Source organism: Oncorhynchus gorbuscha, linkage group LG01 (genome assembly GCF_021184085.1).
Source record: "Oncorhynchus gorbuscha isolate QuinsamMale2020 ecotype Even-year linkage group LG01, OgorEven_v1.0, whole genome shotgun sequence".
Lineage (NCBI taxonomy): Eukaryota > Metazoa > Chordata > Actinopteri > Salmoniformes > Salmonidae > Oncorhynchus > Oncorhynchus gorbuscha.
Window position 1 is genome coordinate 44,212,084 of NC_060173.1, and position 24,059 is coordinate 44,236,142.

The 24,059-nt window shown below is 45.2% G+C and overlaps 1 protein-coding gene across 2 annotated transcripts in view; it reads right to left on the reverse strand.

Annotated features, from left to right (window-relative positions):
* Positions 1 to 1,071: 1,071 nt before the first annotated feature.
* The window catches only part of LOC124038296 (A disintegrin and metalloproteinase with thrombospondin motifs 20), a 153,705-nt gene continuing 130,717 nt past the window's right edge, over positions 1,072 to 24,059 (reverse strand). For both annotated transcript variants that reach the window (XM_046353999.1, XM_046354009.1), the window contains 11 exons: positions 23,675 to 23,842; positions 9,924 to 10,097; positions 7,976 to 8,146; positions 7,492 to 7,698; positions 7,167 to 7,296; positions 4,219 to 4,313; positions 4,037 to 4,131; positions 3,418 to 3,551; positions 2,203 to 2,294; positions 1,696 to 1,800; positions 1,072 to 1,488 (listed from right to left, as the gene is read on the reverse strand). In XM_046353999.1, the coding sequence (XP_046209955.1) occupies positions 1,399 to 1,488; positions 1,696 to 1,800; positions 2,203 to 2,294; positions 3,418 to 3,551; positions 4,037 to 4,131; positions 4,219 to 4,313; positions 7,167 to 7,296; positions 7,492 to 7,698; positions 7,976 to 8,146; positions 9,924 to 10,097; positions 23,675 to 23,842 (1,461 nt within the window). In that variant the 3' untranslated portion in view covers positions 1,072 to 1,398. The remainder of the gene's footprint in view (positions 1,489 to 1,695; positions 1,801 to 2,202; positions 2,295 to 3,417; positions 3,552 to 4,036; positions 4,132 to 4,218; positions 4,314 to 7,166; positions 7,297 to 7,491; positions 7,699 to 7,975; positions 8,147 to 9,923; positions 10,098 to 23,674; positions 23,843 to 24,059) is intronic.

Sequence of the window (24,059 nt, forward strand, 5' to 3'; positions counted from 1 at the left end):
AACCATGAGGACTAGTCTGGGATGCAGTGGTCAGAAGGCATAGTACTCCTCACTGTAACCTTTGACCTTTGAGATAAGGCAAGTCTGGGTGACCATTAGTAGAAGAATGCACAACAGTAGTACACAAACCCTAGCTAACTCATTGGTGAACAAATATTTCCCGAAAAACACACGTCTGGACGTATCTCCTGATCTGTAGCTTTCTTCTTCCTATAATGTTGGATGAATACTAATCACAACACGAACAGCCTTTTGGCAGGAATGAGTAATAACCCACGCGTCATGACACTACTAGCGAATACAATTCAAATATTGAGCGTGTTGTTCCATTTTAAGAACAAAACGTTTCCTCGCTGACGGTATGAAAATAAAAACACTTTGTTCCATAATGACTATTTCATCTTTCTTTTGAGGGCCAAAAGAAAAATGGTAACTTTGGGAGATGAGGAAGATCTCACTTCCAACCTTGAGAGGATTCTTCCCTAAGCTCGGTACTATGCAGTGGCTACCTCAGTGTTGCAACTTCCGACCAGAAATATGACTGTGGTCCTTTGAGACTGTACAATGCTGGAATATGTGAGAGTGTCTGACAAATTCTGCTTTTCATATCCCAATGCAGATTGGTAACCACTACAACTACAAACACTAGCGAGGACGGAACGTAATAAGGTTGTCTCTCGTCTTCTTTTAAAGGACCCTGCATGGCTAGCGGTGTGTACACTGAGTATACAAAACATTAAGGACACCCGATCTTTCCATGACATAGACTGACCAGGTGAATCTAGGTAAAAGCTATGATCTCTTATTGATGTCACCTGTTAATATCCACTTCAATCAGTGTAGATGAAGGGGAGGAGACAGGATAAAGAAGGTTTTTTAAGCCTCGAGACAATTGAGACATGGATGTGTGTCATTCAGAGGGTGAATGGGCAAGACAAAATAATTAAGTGTCTTTGAACAGGTATTGTGTGCCAGGCGCACCGGTTTGTGTCAAGAACTGCAACGCTGCTGGGTTTTTCCCACTCAACAGTTTCCCGTGTGTATCAAGAATGGTCCACCATCCAATGGACATCCAGCCAACTTAACACAACTGTGGGAAGCATTGGAGTCAACATGGGCCAGCATCCCTGTGGAACGCTTTTGACACCTTGTAGAGTCTATGCCCTGACGAATTGAGGCTGTTCTGAGTGCAAAAGGGGGCAGCGCAACTCAATTAGGAAGGTGTTCCTAATATTTGGTATACTCAGTGTAGATTCTTTGAGCTGTCCCTATGTTCTAGCTGCCGGGTGGGGAGGAAGGGGTGATGAAGGGAGGAGTTAGTGGCCACATTCACAAATGAAGTGCATTGGATCCCCGGAAGCTCTGGTCTGGTGTCTGTTTCACTGCCTGGTCTGACCCTCACTGGACCTGAACCAGCAGGCCGTTGTGAGGCTGGGGAATGCACTTCCCACAGAAGCCACCACAGCGACCATAGATTCTTGCCCCGTCCTACAGACAGAGAGGGAGAAATGAGAATGGAATGGAGTGGGACAGGACAAAAATTAACTTTCCATAGAGAATGAGGATTTTTATTAATGTCTCTAGAAATTCCCCTTGAATGAATCAGATTCGAAAATACAACAAGTGACAATTCAGACGATAGGACGGTTTCGAGTACAGTCATTCAGAACATCCAGAATTTCTAGTCCTCCTTACCTCTGATCTGTGGACTTTGACAGAGACATAGTTGCCCTGTGAGGTCCACTTGGTTGTCTCAGCCACCTTCAGACCAGTCCCTATGAGGTTGATGCTAAACTGGCCCTGCGGAAGCACACCAGAGTGATTACAATAGACCAACAAACTGAAACTGTTTTAAGTGGACCTGATCAGGAATCAAATACAGTCAATTAGGCTGTATCTAATTTCCATTCCGGTGGCTGACAACTAAAGCACCACGGTACAGTGGGCAGACACACTGAGCTCCACTGGACGGTTAAATGTGATTCTGTGGTTACTACCCTGGTGGAAACTGGGAAAACGTACGATTTCACACTTCTCTCCAGTTAACAGACTGGACGGGTCAGGTCAGTAAAACCCAGTCAGACAGAACTGAATTTCAACACCTCGGCCAGCAAAGGTTGGCTCAAGGCCCCCATCAAGACATACAGGCATACAGATTATAGTCTGTCATTTATAGACTCACAAATGGTCTGTGTTTCATACCTGAGGACACTTGGCAGCGCTGTAACAGTCTCCCGCCGTGGCGAACGGGACGGGACGGCCAAGCAGGGTCTGAGAGAACTGCAGGTCTGTGGCTGGTACACAACGCAGCGACACAGAGCATATGAAGGTCACAGTCAATACACAGACACATGAGTAGGAGACGAGGGGCTCTAAACAACTACCTTGGCTTAAGGCCTAACGACATGACATTTAAGATGATCTTAGTTCCCCTGTTTTTACGGCTTCGTCACGCATGGTGACCATGACCAGTGCGCTCCCTCCCTCCTAGTCTCCCCCCCCACCCCTCTCTCTCCCCCTCTCTCTCTCTTTCCTTCCTTCCCTCTCCCTCCCTGTGTCTCTCTCTCTCTCCCTTCCCTCCCTGCCTCTCTCTCTCTCCCTTCCCTCTCTCTCTCTCTCTCTCCCTTCCCTCGCTCTCTCTCCCTCTCTCGCTTTGTAAAGTTAATGAGAAACACATTGCACAGCTAGAGCAGCTCATAATCTAAGTCATTATTCTTCTTCTTTTTTTTTAAATTTAAGAGTCAAGCCCAAATGAGATCCTTGCAGTGCGAGGGGAGGGCCTGGCGTGGTGGGAACATGTGCTGTCAGGACCAGAGTAGACAGGGAATGGGATGGGATGGGAAGATGACTGCATGGGTTCTGTGAAGTGGTGTAGTGGAGTGGTGGGCTCCCTCCTCCTAGCCGCACACACATATAATTACCACATATCCTGACCACGCCACATGTGCACTAATCTAAGGCATGCTCAGGGACAACAGGAGAGGTTGGGCAGAGGATAGGAATATCGCCTGGAGTTGTTGCATGTGTGTGTGTGTGTATAAGAGAGAGAGAGAGTATGTGTGACTCCCGATGTGTATGTCAGAAAACACAATCGATTTTCTGTGTGTGTACGAGCATTTGTGTGTTTGTGAGTATGCCTGCGTGTAACCATGTGTCTGTGAGTTTGTGTCTCAAAGGGGACTGCTTTGACTCTATCCCAGTGACGTGACCAAGGCCCGTTGAAAGGAGATTATCACGATTTCTGTGAGGAGTATGGCGAAAGGTGTTCAAAATTGCATTCGGTGAGCAATTCCCTCTTGGCAAGACGTTATTCCGTGCTGTGGGTAAGAGGAGTGGGGTGTGTGCAGGGGTAAAACAACATGGATGTGTGGGCTCATTACAGTGGAGTGGTCAGGCAATCACATGGTCATTACTCACTCATTATCCTCAGGGAGCTGATGTCCAGGCGGACCTTATGGAAGAGAGTGTATCCCGCTGCAGAGTAATCCTTCCTGCAGTCACAGTCCTGCCTTCTGCTGCCATTATACGGGCACTCAAAAGGGTTCAGCAACCTAGACGTTAAAAATAATGGTACAGATAAGGTACATTCCTTATATGGAAAATACAGTACATTCTGTCCATAGACAGCCGGCCGTGATGGGGAGTCCCATAGGGCGGTGCACAATTGGCCCAGCGTCGTCCGAGGTAGGGTCAGTTAAGTCAGTTATGAACAAATTCTTATTTACAATGACGGCCTACACAGGCCAAACCCGGACAATGCTGGGCCATAATAAAGGTACATTTAAAAAATATATATAATAATTTAATACAGGAAGGAATCCTATACATGCTGTCACTCATCACATGCACTGGCAACAGGGAGGCTCAGTTGGTAGAGGATGGTGCTTGCAAGACCAGGGTTGTGGGTTCAATCCCAAGGGGGACCAGTATGAGAAAATGTCTGCACTCACTACTGTAAGTTGCTGTGGGAAAGAGGGCCTGATAAATGACTCGAATGTATTGTTGCAGGAGAATAATTGGATTTCAACAAGCACACCTGTATCCATAGACCTCCGAGTAGTTGTCGGTCTGACCACTCCGCAGAGTAACATATTCCTTAGGGAAATCAGTCTGCATCTCGGCACAGAAGATCTAGGAGGAAACACACATCGAGACAACAGATGAGGATGTGGCTGAATGACGAAGTGATGGGAAGTTATTTTGACAGAGCACACACACCTGCAGTATCCTGGACTTGACCTTCAGGTAGAACTCCCCATCCATCCTCACTTCCTGTCTCATCTGGACCTCTCTGCAGGACATGAACAGCTGACCTGCGATCAGGAATAAGAGGGAGCACCTTTGGTTTTACAGTATTATAGGGGATGGTCAATATGTAGGTCAATATGAACATAACAGGATACTTAACACTGAAATAAAAATGACCATGAAAACCAAAGTTACAAAGTACAGATATTAGAACGTTATTTGAACTAATCATTTAATATACATTACCGTTCTAATGTTTGGGATCACCTTGTTTTTGAAAGTTTCTTGGCAACTTCTCGCATGGATTAGCCTTCATTTCTCAGAACAGGAATAGACTGACGAGTTTCAGAAGAAAGTTCTTTGTTTCTGGCCATTTTGAGCCTGTAATCGAACCCCCAAATGCTGATGCTCCAGATACTCAACTAGTCTAAAGAAGGTCAGTTTTATTGCTTCTTTAATCAGAACAACAGTTTACAGGTGTGCTAACATAATTTCAAAAGGGTTTTCTAATGATCAATTAGCCTTTTAAAATGATAAACTTGGATTAGCTAACACAACGTGCCATTGGAACACAGGAGTAATGGTTGCTGATAATGGGCCTATGTAGATATTCCATAAAAAAACAGCCGTTTCCACCTACAATAGTCATTTACAACATTAACAATGTCAACACTGTATTTCTGATCAATTTGATGTTATTTTAACGAACAGAAAAATTAGCCTTTCTTTCAAAAACAAGGACATTTCTAAGTGACCCCAAACGTTTGAACAGTAGTGTAACTGTAGTGTATAATGGAAGAGTCCCCGTAGTGCTACAGTAGACTTCACATAGGTCTGTAAATGATCGTGTTCCACAAAACGTTAGAAGCATTCCAATAAATAAACAGCAGGAAAAACTCAACGAAAACGATTTGTATCTGGTCAAGGTGTGAGTAGGAGTTCAACACTGGGGGGGGTCCTTGTTAAAAACATCTCTCTTTGTTTACATTCCCCCCACAGTTGTTCCTGTGCGGTTGGAGGCCAGAACTCTCTGATTAGCTGATAGTATTAATACTTTACTGGTGAACCGGCTGTCAACCGAGCATTTTCCTTTCGCCCGATGCCTGACTTGGCAGGAGACTTAACGGCAGAATGCTCCACAGTGAGACCGTGTCTAAACATCTGAGATGTGGGGAATGAACCTGCAAACCTGGAGCCGACTCAGCTAACACACAGCCAGGGTCAGGAGTGAAGGTCTCCCCCAGCCTCAGCCCCAGACCCAGTCACGGAACCAGACCCAATCTCAGACTCAACTCCAGTCTTAACCCCAACCGTAGCACACTGCAAGCTGTCTGTCACCAACTCACTATTTATTGTTTCAGAAATCAACTTCTCCAAGAGAGGCTTAAAGTCAAGGTTAACGTAAAGTGTTCAAATGAAGAAACAAGTTGACATTCTATAAACACCATCAGACAAATCACAATATACAGCACAGCCTATTCAATACTATTACTATACACATTCCTGTTTGGCAATAAGCACTGCATGGATCAGACAAGTTGGCAAGGAAAGCACATCTACGTTTTAGGCCTAATACTTCAGGGAGAGGCTGGGTAGAAATAGTGGAGATGAGTAGCAGATAGGCTGGGTAGAAATAGTGGAGATGAGTAGTAGAGAGGCTGGGTAGAAATAGTGGAGATGAGTAGTAGAGAGGCTGGGTAGAAATAGTGGAGATGAGTAGTAGAGAGGCTGTGTAGAAATAGTGGAGATGAGTAGTAGAGAGGCTGTGTAGAAATAGTGGAGATGAGTAGTGGAGAGGCTGTGTTGAAATAGTGGAGATGAGTAGTAGAGAGGCTGGGTAGAAATAGTGGAGATGAGTAGTAGAAAGGCAGAGTAGAAATAGTGGAGATGAGTAGTAGAGAGGCTGGGTAGAAATAGTGGAGATGAGTAGTAGAAAGGCAGAGTAGAAATAGTGGAGATGAGTAGTAGAGAGGCTGGGTAGAAATAGTGGAGATGAGTAGTAGAAAGGCAGAGTAGAAATAGTGGAGATGAGTAGTAGAGAGGCTGTGTAGAAATAGTGGAGATGAGTAGTAGAGAGGCTGTGTAGAAATAGTGGAGATGAGTAGTAGAGAGGCTGTGTAGAAATAGTGGAGATGAGTAGTAGAGAGGCTGTGTAGAAATAGTGGAGATGAGTAGTGGAGAGGCTGTGTTGAAATAGTGGAGATGAGTAGTAGAGAGGCTGTGTAGAAATAGTGGAGATGAGTAGTAGAGAGGCTGTGTAGAAATAGTGGAGATGAGTAGTAGAGAGGCTGTGTAGAAATAGTGGAGATGAGTAGTAGAGAGGCTGTGTAGAAATAGTGGAGATGAGTAGTAGAGAGGCTGTGTAGAAATAGTGGAGATGAGTAGTAGAGAGGCTGTGTAGAAATAGTGGAGATGAGTAGTGGAGAGGCTGTGTTGAAATAGTGGAGATGAGTAGTAGAGAGGCTGTGTAGAAATAGTGGAGATGAGTAGTAGAGAGGCTGTGTAGAAATAGTGGAGATGAGTAGTGGAGACGCTGTGTTGAAATAGTGGAGATGAGTAGTAGAGAGGCTGTGTAGAAATAGTGGAGATGAGTAGTAGAGAGGCTGTGCAGAAATAGTGGAGATGAGTAGTAGAGAGGCTGTGTAGAAATAGTGGAGATGAGTAGTGGAGAGGCTGTGTTGAAATAGTGGAGATGAGTAGTAGAGAGGCTGTGTAGAAATAGTGGAGATGAGTAGTAGAGAGGCTGTGTAGAAATAGTGGAGATGAGTAGTAGAGAGGCTGTGTAGAAATAGTGGAGATGAGTAGTGGAGAGGCTGTGTAGAAATAGTGGAGATGAGTAGTAGAGAGGCTGTGTAGAAATAGTGGAGATGAGTAGTAGAGAGGCTGTGTACACTAAAAGTAGTATTGTAGAGACTCACACTCTCTCTCTCGGCAGGCGGCCCGTGACTCGGGCCTCTCGGCTGGACGGCAGTGTTTGGACGGTTGGCCTTTAGAGGCCAGACACTCCAACCTGCGCTCCATCACTCCCGCTCCACACGTCTGGGAGCACTGAGGAGCACATAAAGGGCATCAATTACATGGAAACTACTGACACATTACACACTCACAGTACAAAACAAAACTGTATCAAGTAACTGTTGTTTCAATATCATGACCTGATACTGTTTCCCAACCACTCTCTCTCCCTCTCCCCATTCTCTCCATCCCCCTTTTTCTCTCTCTCTCAAACACACTGAAACACACCTTGCTCCATGGGCCAACTTTCCAGTAGGCAGCTTGTGGGCAGTCCCTAAGGAGGCACTGTCTGGTGCCAGGAGGGTGGGGCTCTGGACAGTGGGGGCGGGACTGTGCAGAGGACTGGGCATCATATGGGTGCAGGGTCAGGGAGGATGGCATCACAGAGCAGGACACTATACGCTGCTGGTAGCCCACTCCACAGCTGGTAGAGCACTGGAAATCACACACAATGGAGATCACACCTTAGCGGATATACAGTAGAGACACGTGGATTAACACAATATAACCATTTGTCTTTGACGACCTAGGCTAGTCAAATACTGTTGGTAAATCGTTACACCGAATGACACAAAGGTAGGCCTATCTAAAGGTATAATAATAATACATGGGATTTGAATAGCGCTTTTCAAGGACGCAGTCGCTTTGCAATTCTAGAAGTGAAAAAGCGACACAAACAGGAGGCAGGGGTTTCCTAAATCAAGGTTCCTACCTGTGACCACTCCCCTGTCATCCACGTGTAGTGGCAGGCTGCTCCACTGCAGGGCTGGCGCAGGGCAGGGCAAGACGAGGGGTCACAGAGGGCGTCCTGGACAGGGGTCAGCCCAGCCCCCACGCATAGAACCTTCCTGTTCCTCATACCCTCTCCACAGGTGGCGTTACACTGCGAAGAACAGACAGAGGACGAGAACAACATGAGGGTCAGTCATCGTGTCAACATCAAAAGGCATTATATGTAAAACAAGTGTAAACCTGTTCCCAGTCTCAATTGCTACCGCATATAGATTCACCACACAGAGGGGGGGTTAAAGAAAGAAAGAAAGAGAGAAAGAAAGAGAGAAAGAAGAGAGGAGAGAGGGGAGTGGAGAGAGAGAAGAGAAGAGAGAAGAGAGAGGAGAGAGAGGAGAGAGAGAGAGAGGAGAGAGAGAGAGAGAGAGAGAGAGAGAGAGAGAGAGAGAAGAGAGAGAGAGAGAGAGAGAGAGAGAGAGAGAGAGAGAGAGAGAGAGAGAGAGAGAGAGAGAGAGAGAGAGAGAGAGAGAGAGAGAGAGAGAGAGAGAGAGAGAGAGAGAGGAGAGAGAGACGGCTGGCGGACGAGGTGAATACAGTAAAGTGTGGAACAAAGGGTAATGTCTTCAGATTGGCATAGGGGGCAGTGTTGGACCGCTAGCAGAGATATCTCCCGAGAAGTTCTGCCAGGTTTGGTTGTTTCCTCCAGATGGTCAAACTCCAGAAGAAAACAGTTCTGTCTAAAAAAAATATGTATTCTACACTTTATCCAGGAGAGGTACAGTAAGCATGATATGACATCTCATGTTGCTTTCAAGAACAACCCCAACGATAAAGCTAACAGCACGTCATGGGTGGAGACTCGAGTTGGTTCAGAGAGGTAGTCCAGAGTGAAGACAGGTATGCCAATGTGAGAGTAGGCACACTACAGTTTGAATGGCTAAAGCATAATGTCCTACGAAATCAAATAAGTTATCAGTTTTGTTTGTCATAATATCTCATATTCTAAGCCCGAAATGGTTTCTGGGCCAGAAAGGTCTGTTTCTGAGGCAGGAGGCTGTAAACGATCAGTGGAATGCACAGCAACACAGGCAGACAGGATCTGAGTGCGTGCAAACATTCCTGCACCAGGAAGCAGCACAAAGTCCTTACATGGCGCTCATCTTTTTGTGTCCTGAACTTTGGCGACGATGTAGGGGGGGGGGACATGAAAGAAAGAGAGGGGCCAAGGGTAGAAAACACTGAGTTCAAGGGGACTGCTCAGTGCTCACGTCACACAGTGTAGTGCCCCTCGAAAAGACAAAAAGCCGCAGAGCTGATACGGATCAGTGCTTTGAGGTTTGGATGTGATTTATCATAGACTGATGGTTATCATTCAAACCCTCATTGTGTGATGCAGGAGTGCCGGGCTACCTTAGCGACCTCACAAACACAGCTGGTCTGGTCCACTTGCTCTAGTCTAGTGGAAAGTGCTGTGTCCGAGCACTGCCAATAACAAATCTCCAGTATGATGATTTTATGTCTTTCTCTCGCACACAAACACCCTAACCGCTGTGTATTCATTAAACACACATGCAACTGGACTCTGCCTCTATCAACAAATGTATGCGAATATAATCAAATGATGAAATCGTATTTAAAAGCACATTGGCACTCTGAAGTTCAGTGTTTTTTTAGGGGGGGGGGGTGGATAGTAAAGAGAGCACGTTGATGGTCGGCTACTGATCAAACCCTGAACAGGACCCATAGCACAGGGGTGAATTTGAAGTTTGATGGGAGAAACCCCAAACCTACAATAAGACAGTATTATGGAGGGGCTGGTGACTCGCCCCTGTTTGTGTCAAAGGAGAAGGAAGAAGAAAAGAGAAGGGAAGTGAAATAGAAAGAAGGAGATGGAAAGACAAAGAGAAAGATAGACAGAGGTCAATACTTACATCTTGCCACTCTCCGGCTGCCCAGGTGTAATGGAGACACTCAGTAGCCTGGCAGGGCTGGGCAGTGGCAGGATGGTTGTGGGAACCACACAGCTCTTCTCTTACCCGTCCTGTACCCTTCAGTCTGCAGTACACGTCTCTGTTCTGGACCCCTACTCCACAGGGGACAGAGCACTACAAATACACACAAACACACAAACACACGCGTTAGATTGCCTGACACAAAACACACACTGACAGAAAGAAGCACACACTATATAAGTCTGCACACAAAGGCGTTTCACGAACACCTTCAGCGGCCACTTTTTATTCCCAAATGCAACGTTTTTGGTGATTTTAAACACAGAGTGAGAGTTAATCATCTGATTAACTTTCCTGCTCAGAGAACCTTTTTTGTCATTCCACTGGTACTGTAATCAAATCAAATCAAATTGTATTTGTCACATGCGCCGAATACAACAGGTGTAGACCTTACAGTGAAATGCTTACTTACGAGCTCCTAACCAACAGTGCAGTTTAAAAAAATATGGATAAGAATAAGAGATAAAAATAACAAGTAATTAAAGAGCAGCAGTAAAAAATAACAATATATACAGGGGGGTGCCGGTACAGAGTCAATGTGCGGGGGCACCGGTTGGTTGAGATAGTATGTACATGTAGGTAGAGTTAATTAAAGTGACTATGCACAACATAGAGTGGCAGTTGTGTGGAGAGGGGAGGGGAGGGGGGGGTGTGAATAGTCTGGGTAGCCATTTGACTAGATGTTCAGGAGTCGTATGGCTTGGGCTGTAGCAACCAGATCTGAAATCTAAACCAAAACACATACATTTTCCAATCATGTCCCCTCTCACCTTCTCTGACCGGGACTAAGTAAACATGAACTCAGCAAAAAAAGAAATGTCCTCTCACTGTCAACTGTTTAATTTTCAGCAAACTTAACATGTATAAATATTTGTAGGAACATAACAAGATTCAACAACTGAGACATAAACTGAACAAGTTCCACAGACATGTGACTATCAGAAATGGAATAATGTGTCCCTGAACAAAGGGGGGGTCAAAATCAAAAGTAACAATCAGTATCTGGTGTGGCCACCAGCTGTATTAAGTACTGCAGTGCATCTCCTCTTCATGGACTGCACCAGATTTGCCAGTTCTTGCTGTGAGATGTTACCCCACTCCTCCACCAAGGCACCTGCAAGTTTCCGGACATTTCTGTGGGAAATAGCCCTAGCCCTCACCCTCCGATCCAAGAGGTCCCAGACGTGCTCAATGGGATTGAGATCCGAGCCCTTCGCTGGCCATGGCAGAACACTGACATTCCTGTCTTGCAGGAAATCACGCACAGAACGAGCAGTATGGCTGGTGGCATTGTCATGCTGGATGGTCATGTCAGGATGAGCCGCCTGCAGGAAGGGTACCACATGAGGGAGGAGGATGTCTTCCCTGTAACGCACAGCATTGAGATTGCCTGTAATGACAACAAGCTCAGTCCAATGATGCTGTGATACACCGTCCCAGACCATGACGGACCCTCCACCTCCATATTGATCCCGCTCCAGAGTACAGGCCTCGGTGTAACGCTCATTCCTTCGACGATAAACGTGAATCCGACCATCACCCCTGGTGAGACAAAACCACGAATCGTCAGTGAAGAGCACTTTTTGCCAGTCCTGTCTGGTCCAGCGAAGGTGGGTTTGTGTAGGTGACGTTGTTGCCAGCGATGTCTGGTGAGGACCTGCCTTACTACAACAGGCCTACAACCCCTCAGTTCAGCCTCTTCCAGCTTCTCTCAGCCTATTGCGCACAGTCTGAGCACTGATGGAGGGATTGTGCATGTTGTTGCCATCCTGTACCTGTCCCGCAGGTGTGATGTTCAGATGTACCGATCCTGTGCAGGTGCTGTTACACGTGGTCTGCCACTGCGAGGACGATCAGCTGTCCGTCCTGTCTCCCCATCTTAGGCGCCTCACAGTACGGACATTGCAATTTATTGCCCTGGCCACATCTGCAGCCCTCATGCATCCTTGCAGCATGCTTAAGGCATGTTCACGCAGATGAGCAGGGAACCTGGGCATCTTTCTTTTGGTCTTTTTCAGAGTCAATAGAAAGGCCTCTTTAGTGTCCTAAGTTTTCATAACTGTGACCTTAATTGCCTACCATCTGTAAACTGTTAGTGTCTTAACAACCGTTCCACAGGTGTTCATTAATGTTCATTAATTGTTTATTGAACAAGCATGGGAAGTGCTTGAACCCTTTACAATGAAGATCTGTGAAGTTATTTGGATTTTTACAAATTATCTTTGAAAGACAGAGTCCTGAAAAAGGGATGTTTCTTTTTTTGCTGAGTTTATATGCTTCATTTATTCTGCTGGGTTTGATTCACAGGCTTTGAAGGAAAACTCCACACAAAAACTATATTTTGGTATTTGTTTCACAAGTCCATTGTTGACATTTGCCCAAAATGTTTTGCTTGTCATCAAATCACATTTTCAAGATATGTAACTTCCAAAATACAGAAATCATCCCCATTGGATGCCCATTGTAACATATGATGCTGCGTATTGACCAATACAAACAGAGAAATATGTTTTCCTCTGAGCCTGCATTCGTCGTGCCTGTGTGAGCCGTATTGTCAGTTCACTCACAGGTCTATCACATGGCTCATCTCTTTGAAGCCATTAGGAATCCTACCTGCATGCCGAAGAAGCTCTCCAGAACATTAGAAAGAGGTTTCCTAGACAAAAGATTAAGCCATATCCTGGACTAAGAAGCATGTTTAATGGAGACTCTCCACTCAAAGTGCTTTTTAGTCCAGGACTAGCTTAATCTGGGTCTGGAAACCAACCCCCAGGGTTCTAGAAGAAAGCTGTGTAAATACTATAGAGCCACATGTACTGTAAGTACCATATATCCCGTTCGATCATTTATACAGTAGGCTATATCATGCTGTACTACAACTGTTTGCAGGCCTACGTCGTCGTCTCTATGGTGTGTGGTTAGGTGAAGTCTTGCTCCTTATGTTTGGAAGGAGAACAAAAGGCATTAAAGTGAATCTGAACTCAGATGCAGGTCTAAGCCAAAGAACGAGGCCTCATTTAAAGGCTTGCGTTTTTAACATCCCATAGTGGGGTGTAATAGAGCCTCCTATTGCGATTTGAACAACAGTTATGGGTTAAGAAATGTGATTTTGTTTCCAAGAGACTTTTGGTTTTCATTGCTGAAGATCAAATTTATCACAATTGAGCACACTATTCACTGTCGCACTATTCACTGTCGGACTATTCACTATTCACTGTCGGACTATTCACTTTTCACTGTCGGACTATTCACTATTCAATGTCGGACTATTCACTATTCAATGTCGGACTATTCACTATTCACTGTCGCACTATTCACTGTCGGACTATTCACTATTCACTGTCGGACTATTCACTATTCAATGTCGGACTATTCACTATTCAATGTCGGACTATTCACTATTCACTGTCGGACTATTCACTATTCAATGTCGGACAATTCACTATTCACTGTCGGACAATTCACTATTCACTGTCGGACTATTCACTATTCACTGTCGGACTATTCACTATTCAATGTCGGACTATTCACTATTCACTGTCGGACTATTCACTATTCACTGTCGGACTATTCACTATTCACTGTCGGACTATTCACTATTCAATGTCGGACTATTCACTACTCAATGTCGGACTATTCACTATTCACTGTCGGACTATTCACTATTCACTGTCGGGCTATTCACTATTCAATGTCGGACTATTCACTATTCAATGTCGGACTATTCACTATTCAATGTCGGACTATTCACTATTCACTGTCGGACTATTCACTATTCACTGTCGGACTATTCACTATTCACTGTCGGACTATTCACTATTCACTGTCGGACTATTCACTATTCACTGTCGGACTATTCACTATTCACTGTCGGACTATTCACTATTCAATGTCGGACTATTCACTATTCAATGTCGGACTATTCACTATTCACTGTCGGACTATTCACTATTCACTGTCGGACTATTCACTACTCAATGTCGGACTATTCACTATTCACTGTCGGACTATTCACTACTCAATGTCGCACTATTCACTACTCACTGTCGGACTATTCACTACTCAATGTCGGACTATTCACTATTCAATGTCGGACTATTCACTATTCAATGTCGGACTATTCACTATTCACTGTCGGACTATTCACTATTCACTGTCGGACTATTCACTATTCACTGTCGGACTATTCACTATTCACTGTCGGACTATTCACTATTCACTATCGGACTATTCACTATTCACTGTCGGACTATTCACTATTCACTGTCGGACTATTCACTATTCAATGTCGGACTATTCACTATTCAATGTTGGAGTTGAGCTTCTCCACAGACTGCTGCTCTCTACCCATCTGCAGTACGTCTGTTTGACATAAACATCGCATTTAGAATATAATTAGAATAAGAATATACTAGAATGTGAACTAGTTATTCTAATTCTATGGGTTTTGATTGGATAGGACAGCGGACCCCAAAAACATGCCTTAGCACAGTGTGGTTGACCATAGAGAGGTGGAACATGCAGCTGTCACAGACGAATCAGTGGGATCGCCGCCACTCCACTCCCGAGCACGGGCCGCCCCACACCAAGAGCTCTACAGGCAGTCCTCACCCCTTCCTCATTTACCCTTCTCACACCCCCTTGTACCTCTTCACAGACCCCCATTCAGAGGCGACGGTGAGGGGGTTGAGTGGCTAGCTGCTGAAAAGCCCAAACGGTGGGTGCTGAGGTTTCCAAAGTTGTCACAGGCATGAACGTTTAGATATGAAACATGTCTTTATGTTATAGTTGTGGATTTCATGGTTTCTGGTGGTATGTGGAGGGAGATGATTGCTTCCAGACACCAGGGAGGAAGAGTGAGAGGGAGAGTGAGGCCCTTAAGGGGAGTGGTCTCATGTGGGAAGACAGAGATGGGTTACCAATGCAAGCCCAATTGGGATTTCACAACCGCAGTTTAGGCGTGGAGAGCAGTGTGAGTTCACTTCACTTCATACAAGACCTGTTGATCTCACTTTGCTCCCCATCCTATGTCCAACACAAAAATAACTTAAATATATCATTAGAGTGAGAGAAGCAGTGAAAACTGGGGGTTCTGGGGGGGGGTAATATAATATATTAGCATGAATATATACAGACAAAAAACGCACATATCATAGCATACCACAGGTTGTAGAGGGACCTACCATTTTTGGGGGGAGAATGACTGTGAGAACATCATAAGGTCGGACTTTTGAAAAGGGTGTTTTACTCCAAAATGTATGAAAATAAAATGATGCTGACATCTAAAATATAATTTCCCCCTCCAGAAATGAGCCCAATATAACATTTTGGTCCATATTATCAGACAGGTGTGCTATTTAGCAATAAGCATCATCACCTGATGTAACCCACCTGATGCACCATAGTGGCTATAAATATACAGGCTAAGGGTTGCCCATCTGCATTTATCCCATTGGGCTAATCATTAGCTAGAACTCAAATTCTAAAGTCTAAACATTAGGCTCTTGTTGCTAGTTAGCACCATGTTGATTACTTGATACCTTCCACAGGCACTCAACCAACCAAGGATCATGTACTGTGAATATAATTTAGGCCTACCTGTTACAGCGGACCCTTGTTACATTTAGCCCTGGTCTTCCATATGCATTCAATGCCATTGGTGAGCGAATAAACCATGCTGCTGGTGAAAACTCAGGCTCTAAAAATGTGCATTTTAGCCAACTAATTTATTGGATTTAAGAAATAAGTGTAGCCTAGTAACACTAGAAAGCTCCGTGATCCTCCTCTTTTAACAGTGGCATTCAAAACTCCTTTGAAAAGTGTGTTTTCCTGCGACTGCATTGAGAATGTACAATGATGGGGCCTCCTGGCTGGCGCAGTGGTTAAGGGCGCTGTACTGCAGCGCCAGCTGTGCCACCAGAGACTCTGGATTCACGCCCAGGCTCTGTCAAAACCGGCCGCGACCGGGAGGTCTGTGGGGCGACGCACAATTGGCATAGCGTCATCCGGGTTAAGGAGGGTTTGGCCGATAGGGAAATCCTTGTCTCATCGCACACCAGCAACTCCTGTGGCGGGCTGGGCGCAGTGCGTGCTAACCAAGGTTGCCAGGTGCATGGTGTTTCCTCCGACACATTGGTGCAGCTGGCTTCCGGGTTGGATGGCGCTGTGTTAAGAAGCAGTGCGGCTTGGTTGGGTTGTGTATCGGAAGACGCATCACTATCAACCTTCGTCTCTCCCGAGCCCGTACGGGAGTTGTAGCGGTGAGACAAGATAGTAAATCAAATCAAATTTTATTTGTCACATACACATGGTTAGCAGATGTTAATGCGAGTGTAGCGAAATGCTTGTGCTTCTAGTTCCGACAATGCAGTGAACAATTGGATACCACGATTGGATACCACGATTGGATACCACGAAATTGGGGAGAAAAAGGGGTAAAATTCAAAACAAAAAAAAAGAATGTACAATAATGACTGGGTATTCATATTTCTCGCCCTGTGCGGCACTCGCAATTTGAATGCGCCTCGAGATGAATAGGATTTTTATCTCGTATAGAATACGATAGGCTGAACAATTGAATAGGTAAACTATTCTACTACAGTATGGGGTTGTCTGATTTTGCTGTTGATTACTCGTGTTGTACTGGATTTCAGCTCTGCCGGGCTCTCATTTGGATCATAGGTGTCGGGTCTCGGACCTGGCGGTACCCAGGTCTCAGACTCGGCCGGACCCCGGCCCAATTTAACCCCTGTGTATATATTCTCTAGAGTGTGTTTTATGGACAGATACAGATACTCCCTATGCTCCCTCCACCTTGGTACATCTGAAAAAGCTCCCTCCACCTTCATCTCCTTTACTCTCTGGTGGCCTTGTGATACATTTGGGCTCATGGCTTTTCCCCTCTCCCTGCGCTGGCCCCCTGGCTGTGCCTTCTGATCCAATGTGACTCTGGTTCCATAAGTGCTGTCACACCCCTGACACAGTCGCCGGACGCTCGTTTGGCAGACACCAAGAGAGTGTGGTCGGCTCCGCCAGGACTGTCCCCTCACAGGTCCCCCACCACCTCCCCCAACCAGTTGTATTTATTGTATTTTTATTTCACCTTTAATTAACCAGGTAGGCTAGTTGAGAACAAGTTCTCATTTACAACTGGCCAAGATAAAGCAAAGCAGTGCGACAACACAGAGTTACACATGCAATAAACAAACATACAGTCAAGAACAAAAATTCTATATACAGTGTGTGCAAATGAGCTAAGATAAGGGAGGTAAGGCAATAAATAGGCCATAGTGGCAAATAATTACAGTTTAGAAATTACTGGAGTCATAGATGTGATAGATGTGGAGAAGATAGAGTGATAGATATAAATTACTGGAGTGATAGATGTGATAGATGTGCAGAAGATGGAGTGATAGATGTAAATTACTGCAGTGATAGATGTGACAGAAGTGCAGAAGATGAATGTGCAAGTAGAGATACTGGGGTGCAAAGGAGCAAAATAAATAAATAAAAGTATGGGGATGAGGTAGTTAGATTGGCAATTTACAGATGGGCTATGTACAGGTCCAGTGATCTGTGAGCTGCTTGGACAGTGTAACGGCGTTCGTCTGTTATAAGAAGAGAGTCGGACTGAAATGCAGCGTGTAGGTTACTCATGACTTTAATGAAAGAATCGCGGTACATGAAATAACTGAAACTAAATACAAAACAACAGAACGGAACGTGAAACTAATTACAGCCATTCTGGTGACTACAACACAGAGACAGGTACAAACACCCACAAAATACAAAGCGAACTCAGGCTACCTAAATACTGTTCCCAATCCGAGACAATGAGAATCACCTGACTCCAATTGAGAACCGCCTCAGGCAGCCAAGGCTAACTAGACACACCCCTAATCAGCCGCGATCCCAAATAATACAAACCCCAATACGAATACAACATATAAACCCATGTCACACCCTGGCCTACCCAAACATATAACAAAAACACAAAACACAATGACCAAGGCGTGACAGACAGATGGTGCTTAAAGTTAGTGAGGGAGATATGAGTCTTCAGCTTCAGTGATTTTTGCAATTAGTTCCAGTCATTGGCAGCAGAGAACTAGAAGGAAAGGTCGGCCAAAGGAGGAATTGGCTTTAGGGGTGACCATATACCTGCTGGGGGTGAAATATAACTGCTGGATTGGGTGCTACAGGTGGGTGCTGCAATGGTGACCAGTGAGCTGAGATAAGGTGGGGATTTACCTAGCAAAAACTTAAAGACTTGGATTGGAGATGCTTAATGTGAGTCTGGAAGGAGAGTTTACAGTCTAACAAGACACCTAGGTATTTGTAGTTGTCCACATATTCTAAGTCAGAACCGTCCAGAATAGTGATGCTGGACGGACGGCAGGTGCGGGCAGTGATCGTTTGAAGAGCATGCATTTAGTTTTACTTGCATTTAAGAGCAGTTGGAGGCCACGGAAGGAGAGTTGTATGGCATTGAAGCTCATCTGGAGGTTAATTAACACAGTGTCCAAAGAAGGGCCAGAAGTATACAGAATGGTGTCGTCTGCGTAGAGGTGGATCAGAGAATCACCAGCAGCAAGAGACACATCATTGGTGTATACAGAGAAAATAGTCGGCCCGAGAATTGAACCCCGTGGCACCCCCATAGACTGCCAGAGGTCCGGACAACAGGCCCTCCGATTTGACACACTGAACTCTGTCTGAGAAGTAGTTGGTGAACCAGGCGAGGCAGTCATTTGAGAAACTAAGGCTGTTGAGTCTTCCAATAAGAATGTGGTGATTGACAGTCAAAAGCCTTGGCCAGGTCAATGAATACAGATGCACAGTATTGTCTCTTATCAATGGTGGTTATGATATCGTTTAGGACCTTGAGCGTGGCTGAGGTGCACCCATGACCAGCTCGGAAACCAGATTGCAAAGCAGAGAAGGTACGGTGGGATGTGAAATGGTCGGTGATCTGTTTGTTAACTTGGCTTTCGAAGACCTTAGAAAGGCAGGGTAGGATATATATAGGTCTGTAGCAGTTTGGGTCTAGAGTGTCTCCCCCTTTGAAGAGGGGGATGACCGCGACAGCTTTCCAATCTATCTCAGAAGATAGTAATAGAGGTTGCAACAATTTCGGCTGATCATTTTAGAAAGAGAGGGTCCAGATTGTCTTGCCCTGCTGATTTGTAGGGGTCCAGATTTTGCAGCTCTTTCAGAACATCAGCTATCTGGTTTTGGGTGAAGGAGAAATGCGGTAGGCTTGGGCAAGTTGCTGTGGGGGGTACAGGGCTGTTGACCAGGGTCGGGGTGGCCAGGTGGAAAGCATGGCCAGCCATAGAAAAATGCTTATTGAAATTCTCAATTATTGTGGATTTATCGGTGGTGACAGTGTTTCCTAGCCTCAGTGCAGTGGGCAGCTGGGAGGAGGTGCTCTTATTCTCCATGGACTTTATAGTGTCCCAGAACATTTTGGAGTTTGTGCTGCAGGATGCAAATTTCTGTTTGAAAAAGCTAGCCTTTGCTTTCCTAACTACCTGTGTATATTAGTTCCTAACTTACCTGAAAAGTTGCATATTGTGGATGGCCGGGTGTTAAGCATGTCCCAGTTTAGGTCACCTAACAGCACAAGATAGATGGGGGCAATCAATTTACATATGGTGTCCAGAGCACAGCTGGGGGCAGAAGGTGGTCTATAGCAAGTGGCAACGGTAAGAGACTTGTTTCTGCAAAGGTGGATTTTTAAAAGTAGAAGCCCGAATTGTTTGGACACAGACCTGGATAGTAAGACAGAACTCTGCGGTAGATTGCAACTCCGACCCCTTTGGCAGTTCTATCTTGTCGGAAAATGTTATAGTTATGGATTGAAATTTCATGGTTTTTGGTGGCCTTCCTAAGCCAGGATTCAGACACGGCTAGGACATCCGGGTTGGCAGCATGTGCGAAAGCAGTGAATAAAACAAACTTCTAATGTTAACATGGATGAAACCAAGGCTTTTTCAGATACAGAAGTCAACAAATGAGAGCGCCTGGGGAATGGGAGTAGAGCTAGGCACTGTAGGGCATGGCTTAACCTCTACATCACCAAAGGAGCAGAGGAGGAGTAGAATAAGGGTATGGCTAAAGGCTATAAGAAGTGTTCGTCTAGTACGTTCATAACAGAGAGTAAAAGGAGCAGGTTTGTGGGCGCGGTAGAATAGATTCAATGCATAATGTACAGACAAAGATATGGTAGGATATAAATACAGTGGAGGTAAAAACCTAGGCATTGAGTGATGGTGAGAGAGGTATTGTCTCTAGAGACATCAATTAAACCAGGTGAGGTCACCGCATGTGTGGGAGGTGGGACAAGAGGGTTAGCTGAGGCATATTGAGCAGGGCTGGGGGCTCTACAGTGAAATAAGACAATAATCACTAACCAAAACAGCAATGGACAAGGCATATTGACATTCGGGAGAGGTATGCGTAGCCGAGTGATCAAAGGGTCCAATGAGTAGCTGGACGGGCTGGAGACATGGCGATTCAGATAGCTAGCGGGCCGGGGATAGCAGAAGGGCCTTAGAGGGACATCGCGACAGAAGAACTCTGTTGTAGCCCCCTCGTGCTGTTAGCAGACCAGTCGTGATGGATCAGCAGGGGTCCGTGTAGTAAAAGGGTCCAGGCCAATTGGCAAAATAGGTACAGTGGCCAAAGAATTTGACTGATTGACCACTTCAGCTAAAAGTCTGGTATGCTCTAGACAGCTATCGGGCCGCAGCTAGCAGGCGGGCATTTAGGGAACGTTGCGACGGAGGAGCCTGTTGAAAAACCCTCTTGGGTGGATTACGTCGGTAGTCCAGTCGTGATGGATCGGCGGGGCTCCTTGTCGGCAGTAAAAGTGGTCCAGGCCAATTGGCAGAATAGGTATTGTAGCCCAAGGAGTTGCTGATGGACCTCTTCAGCTAGCCGGGAGATGGGCTTAGCATAGGCTAGCTCCAGGCTAATTGGTTCTTGTTTCGGGACAGGGATGTTAGCCAGGAGAAGCCAATCAGGATAGCAGCGAGCTAGCTGCAATGATCCAAGTGAAGAGGTTCAGCGCTTGCGGTAGGAATCCAGAAATATGGAGAAAGAGGAGTCCGATAAGCTCTGGGTTGTCTCACGCTGTGCAGACTGGCAGGAGTTGTCTGGGCTAAAGGTTAGCTGTTGACCGGTTCTAAAGTAAATAAAATAGCAGATCCATACCACGTTGGGTGAGGCGGGTTGCAGGAGAGTATGTTGAAGTTGAGGTTAAGAAAAATATAAAAAATATGTGGAAAAAAAATATATATAAAGATACAGTGCCTTGCGAAAGTATTCGGCCCCCTTGAACTTTGCGACCTTTTGCCACATTTCAGGCTTCAAACATAAAGATATAAAACTGTATTTTGTTGTGAAGAATCAACAACAAGTGGGACACAATCATGAAGTGGAACGACATTTATTGGATATTTCAAACTTTTTTAACAGATCAAAAACGGAAAAATTGGGCGTGCAAAATTATTCAGCCCCTTTACTTTCAGTGCAGCAAACTCTCTCCAGAAGTTCAGTGAGGATCTCTGAATGATCCAATGTTGACCTAAATGACTAATGATGATAAATACAATCCACCTGTGTGTAATCAAGTCTCGGTATAAATGCACCTGCACTGTGATAGTCTCAGAGGTCCGTTAAAAGCGCAGAGAGCATCATGAAGAACAAGGAACACACCAGGCAGGTCCGAGATACTGTTGTGAAGAAGTTTAAAGCTGGATTTGGATACAAAAAGATTACCCAAGCTTTAAACATCCCAAGGAGCACTGTGCAAGCGATAATATTGAAATGGAAGGAGTATCAGACCACTGCAAATCTACCAAGACCTGGCCGTCCCTCTAAACTTTCAGCTCATACAAGGAGAAGACTGATCAGAGATGCAGCCAAGAGGCCCATGATCACTCTGGATGAACTGCAGAGATCTACAGCTGAGGTGGGAGACTCTGTCCATAGGACAACAATCAGTCGTTTATTGCACAAATCTGGCCTTTATGGAAGAGTGGCAAGAAGAAAGCCATTTCTTAAAGATATCCATAAAAAGTGTCGTTTAAAGTTTGCCACAAGCCACCTGGGAGACACACCAAACATGTGGAAGAAGGTGCTCTGGTCAGATGAAACCAAAATTGAACTTTTTGGCAACAATGCAAATCGTTATGTTTGGCGTAAAAGCAACACAGCTCATCACCCTGAACACACCATCCCCACTGTCAAACATGGTGGTGGCAGCATCATGGTTTGGGTCTGCTTTTCTTCAGCAGGGACAGGGAAGATGGTTAAAATTGATGGGAAAATGGATGGAGCCAAATACAGGACCATTCTGGAAGAAACCCTGATGGAGTCTGCAAAAGACCTGAGACTGGGACGGAGATTTGTCTTCCAACAAGACAATGATCCAAAACATAAAGCAAAATCTACAATGGAATGGTTCAAAAATAAACATATCCAGGTGTTAGAATGGCCAAGTCAAAGTGCAGACCTGAATCCAATCGAGAATCTGTGGAAAGAACTGAAAACTGCTGTTCACAAATGCTCTCCATCCAACCTCACTGAGCTCGAGCTGTTTTGCAAGGAGGAATGGGAAACAAATTCAGTCTCTCGATGTGCAAAACTGATAGAGACATACCCCAAGCGACTTACAGCTGTAATCGCAGCAAAAGGTGGTGCTACAAAGTATTAACTTAAGGGGGCTAAATAATTTTGCACGCCCAATTTTTCAGTTTTTGATTTGTTACAAAAAGTTTGAAATATCCAATAAATGTCGTTCCACTTCATGATTGTGCAAAAGGTCGCAAAGTTTAAGGGGGCCAAATACTTTCCCAAGGCACTGTATATACACGGCACACGACAACACGAAGACGCCTGACTGCTACACCATCTTGGAGAAGAAAAAAAATATATATAAAGATATATACACGGCACACGACAACACGAAGACGCCTGACTGCTACACCATCTTGGAGAAGAAAAAAAACATATATATATTTTTAAAGTGTCTCTCCTGCGCCTGCCCTTTGCACTGAAGTGTCTTGATTGCAGCCAGTCCAGCACTTCAGTAACCTGCTGTGCTTTGTGAATGATGATGTCTCTTCTACCACCATGCTTTTATCTATGTTGGACCGCCAACCTGTCTGTCCAAGTCTGGAGCCATGTGCAATGTGACATCCGTCTGTAGAAAGTAGGTACCTTCTTGCATTTGTGATGTTTGAAAAGTGTGAATTGCACATTCAAAATGTTGTCTAGCATGCTGCATCGGAGCAGCAAAATGCACCAGAAAGGCATTGGTGAATTAGCCAAAGCTGTCTTGATAACTAGTCAACCCCAGAAGAGGAAGAGAAAGCACAGCACAAGCCTTTTGGTATTCCCATAACATTTCTTCTCTCAAGTATACAAGTCTAGTGAATTGCATAAACAGTTATGTAAATCCAGCCTGTGGTGTTTAACTCACAACGGAAGGACAGAGGAATATGTCAACTGCTTAGTGATAGGACAGGTTCTTAGTGAGTACAGTACATCATCTACATCTGTGTTTGAGTTGTGTGTCCCAGCTGCTAGAGGTGACTGTTAGCTTTATAGAGGCCAGGGGGTATTTCGAGAGTGTGTGGGGACGGGGTGGCGTGAACACATACCTCGCTCCACCTGTTGGCTTTCCAGCTGGGGCATCCCCGAGCTCGGCAGGCCTTTTGTGTCCGGGGACGTGACAGATGACTGCAGCGATCTTCCTCTATTCGGGTTTGGTTTGGGTAAACACAGGCTATCTCCCGCTCCTTGGTCCCACGGCCACAGCTCACAGAACACTAGAGAGAGAGCGACAGGGAGAGAACCTGTAAATGGCGGCAGTGCGTGTAGAGGTTCTACGGAAAGCTTTTCCAACGACATTTGTTGAAATAATGATGATACCCACTGCTCGGAGCCATGTTCTAAAATGTATATAAGTATCCAACACACTGCTTTGCTCAATACAGATGTCTACAGTGTATGAGATGGAGAAAAACGCTCTTGATTTGTTGCTGC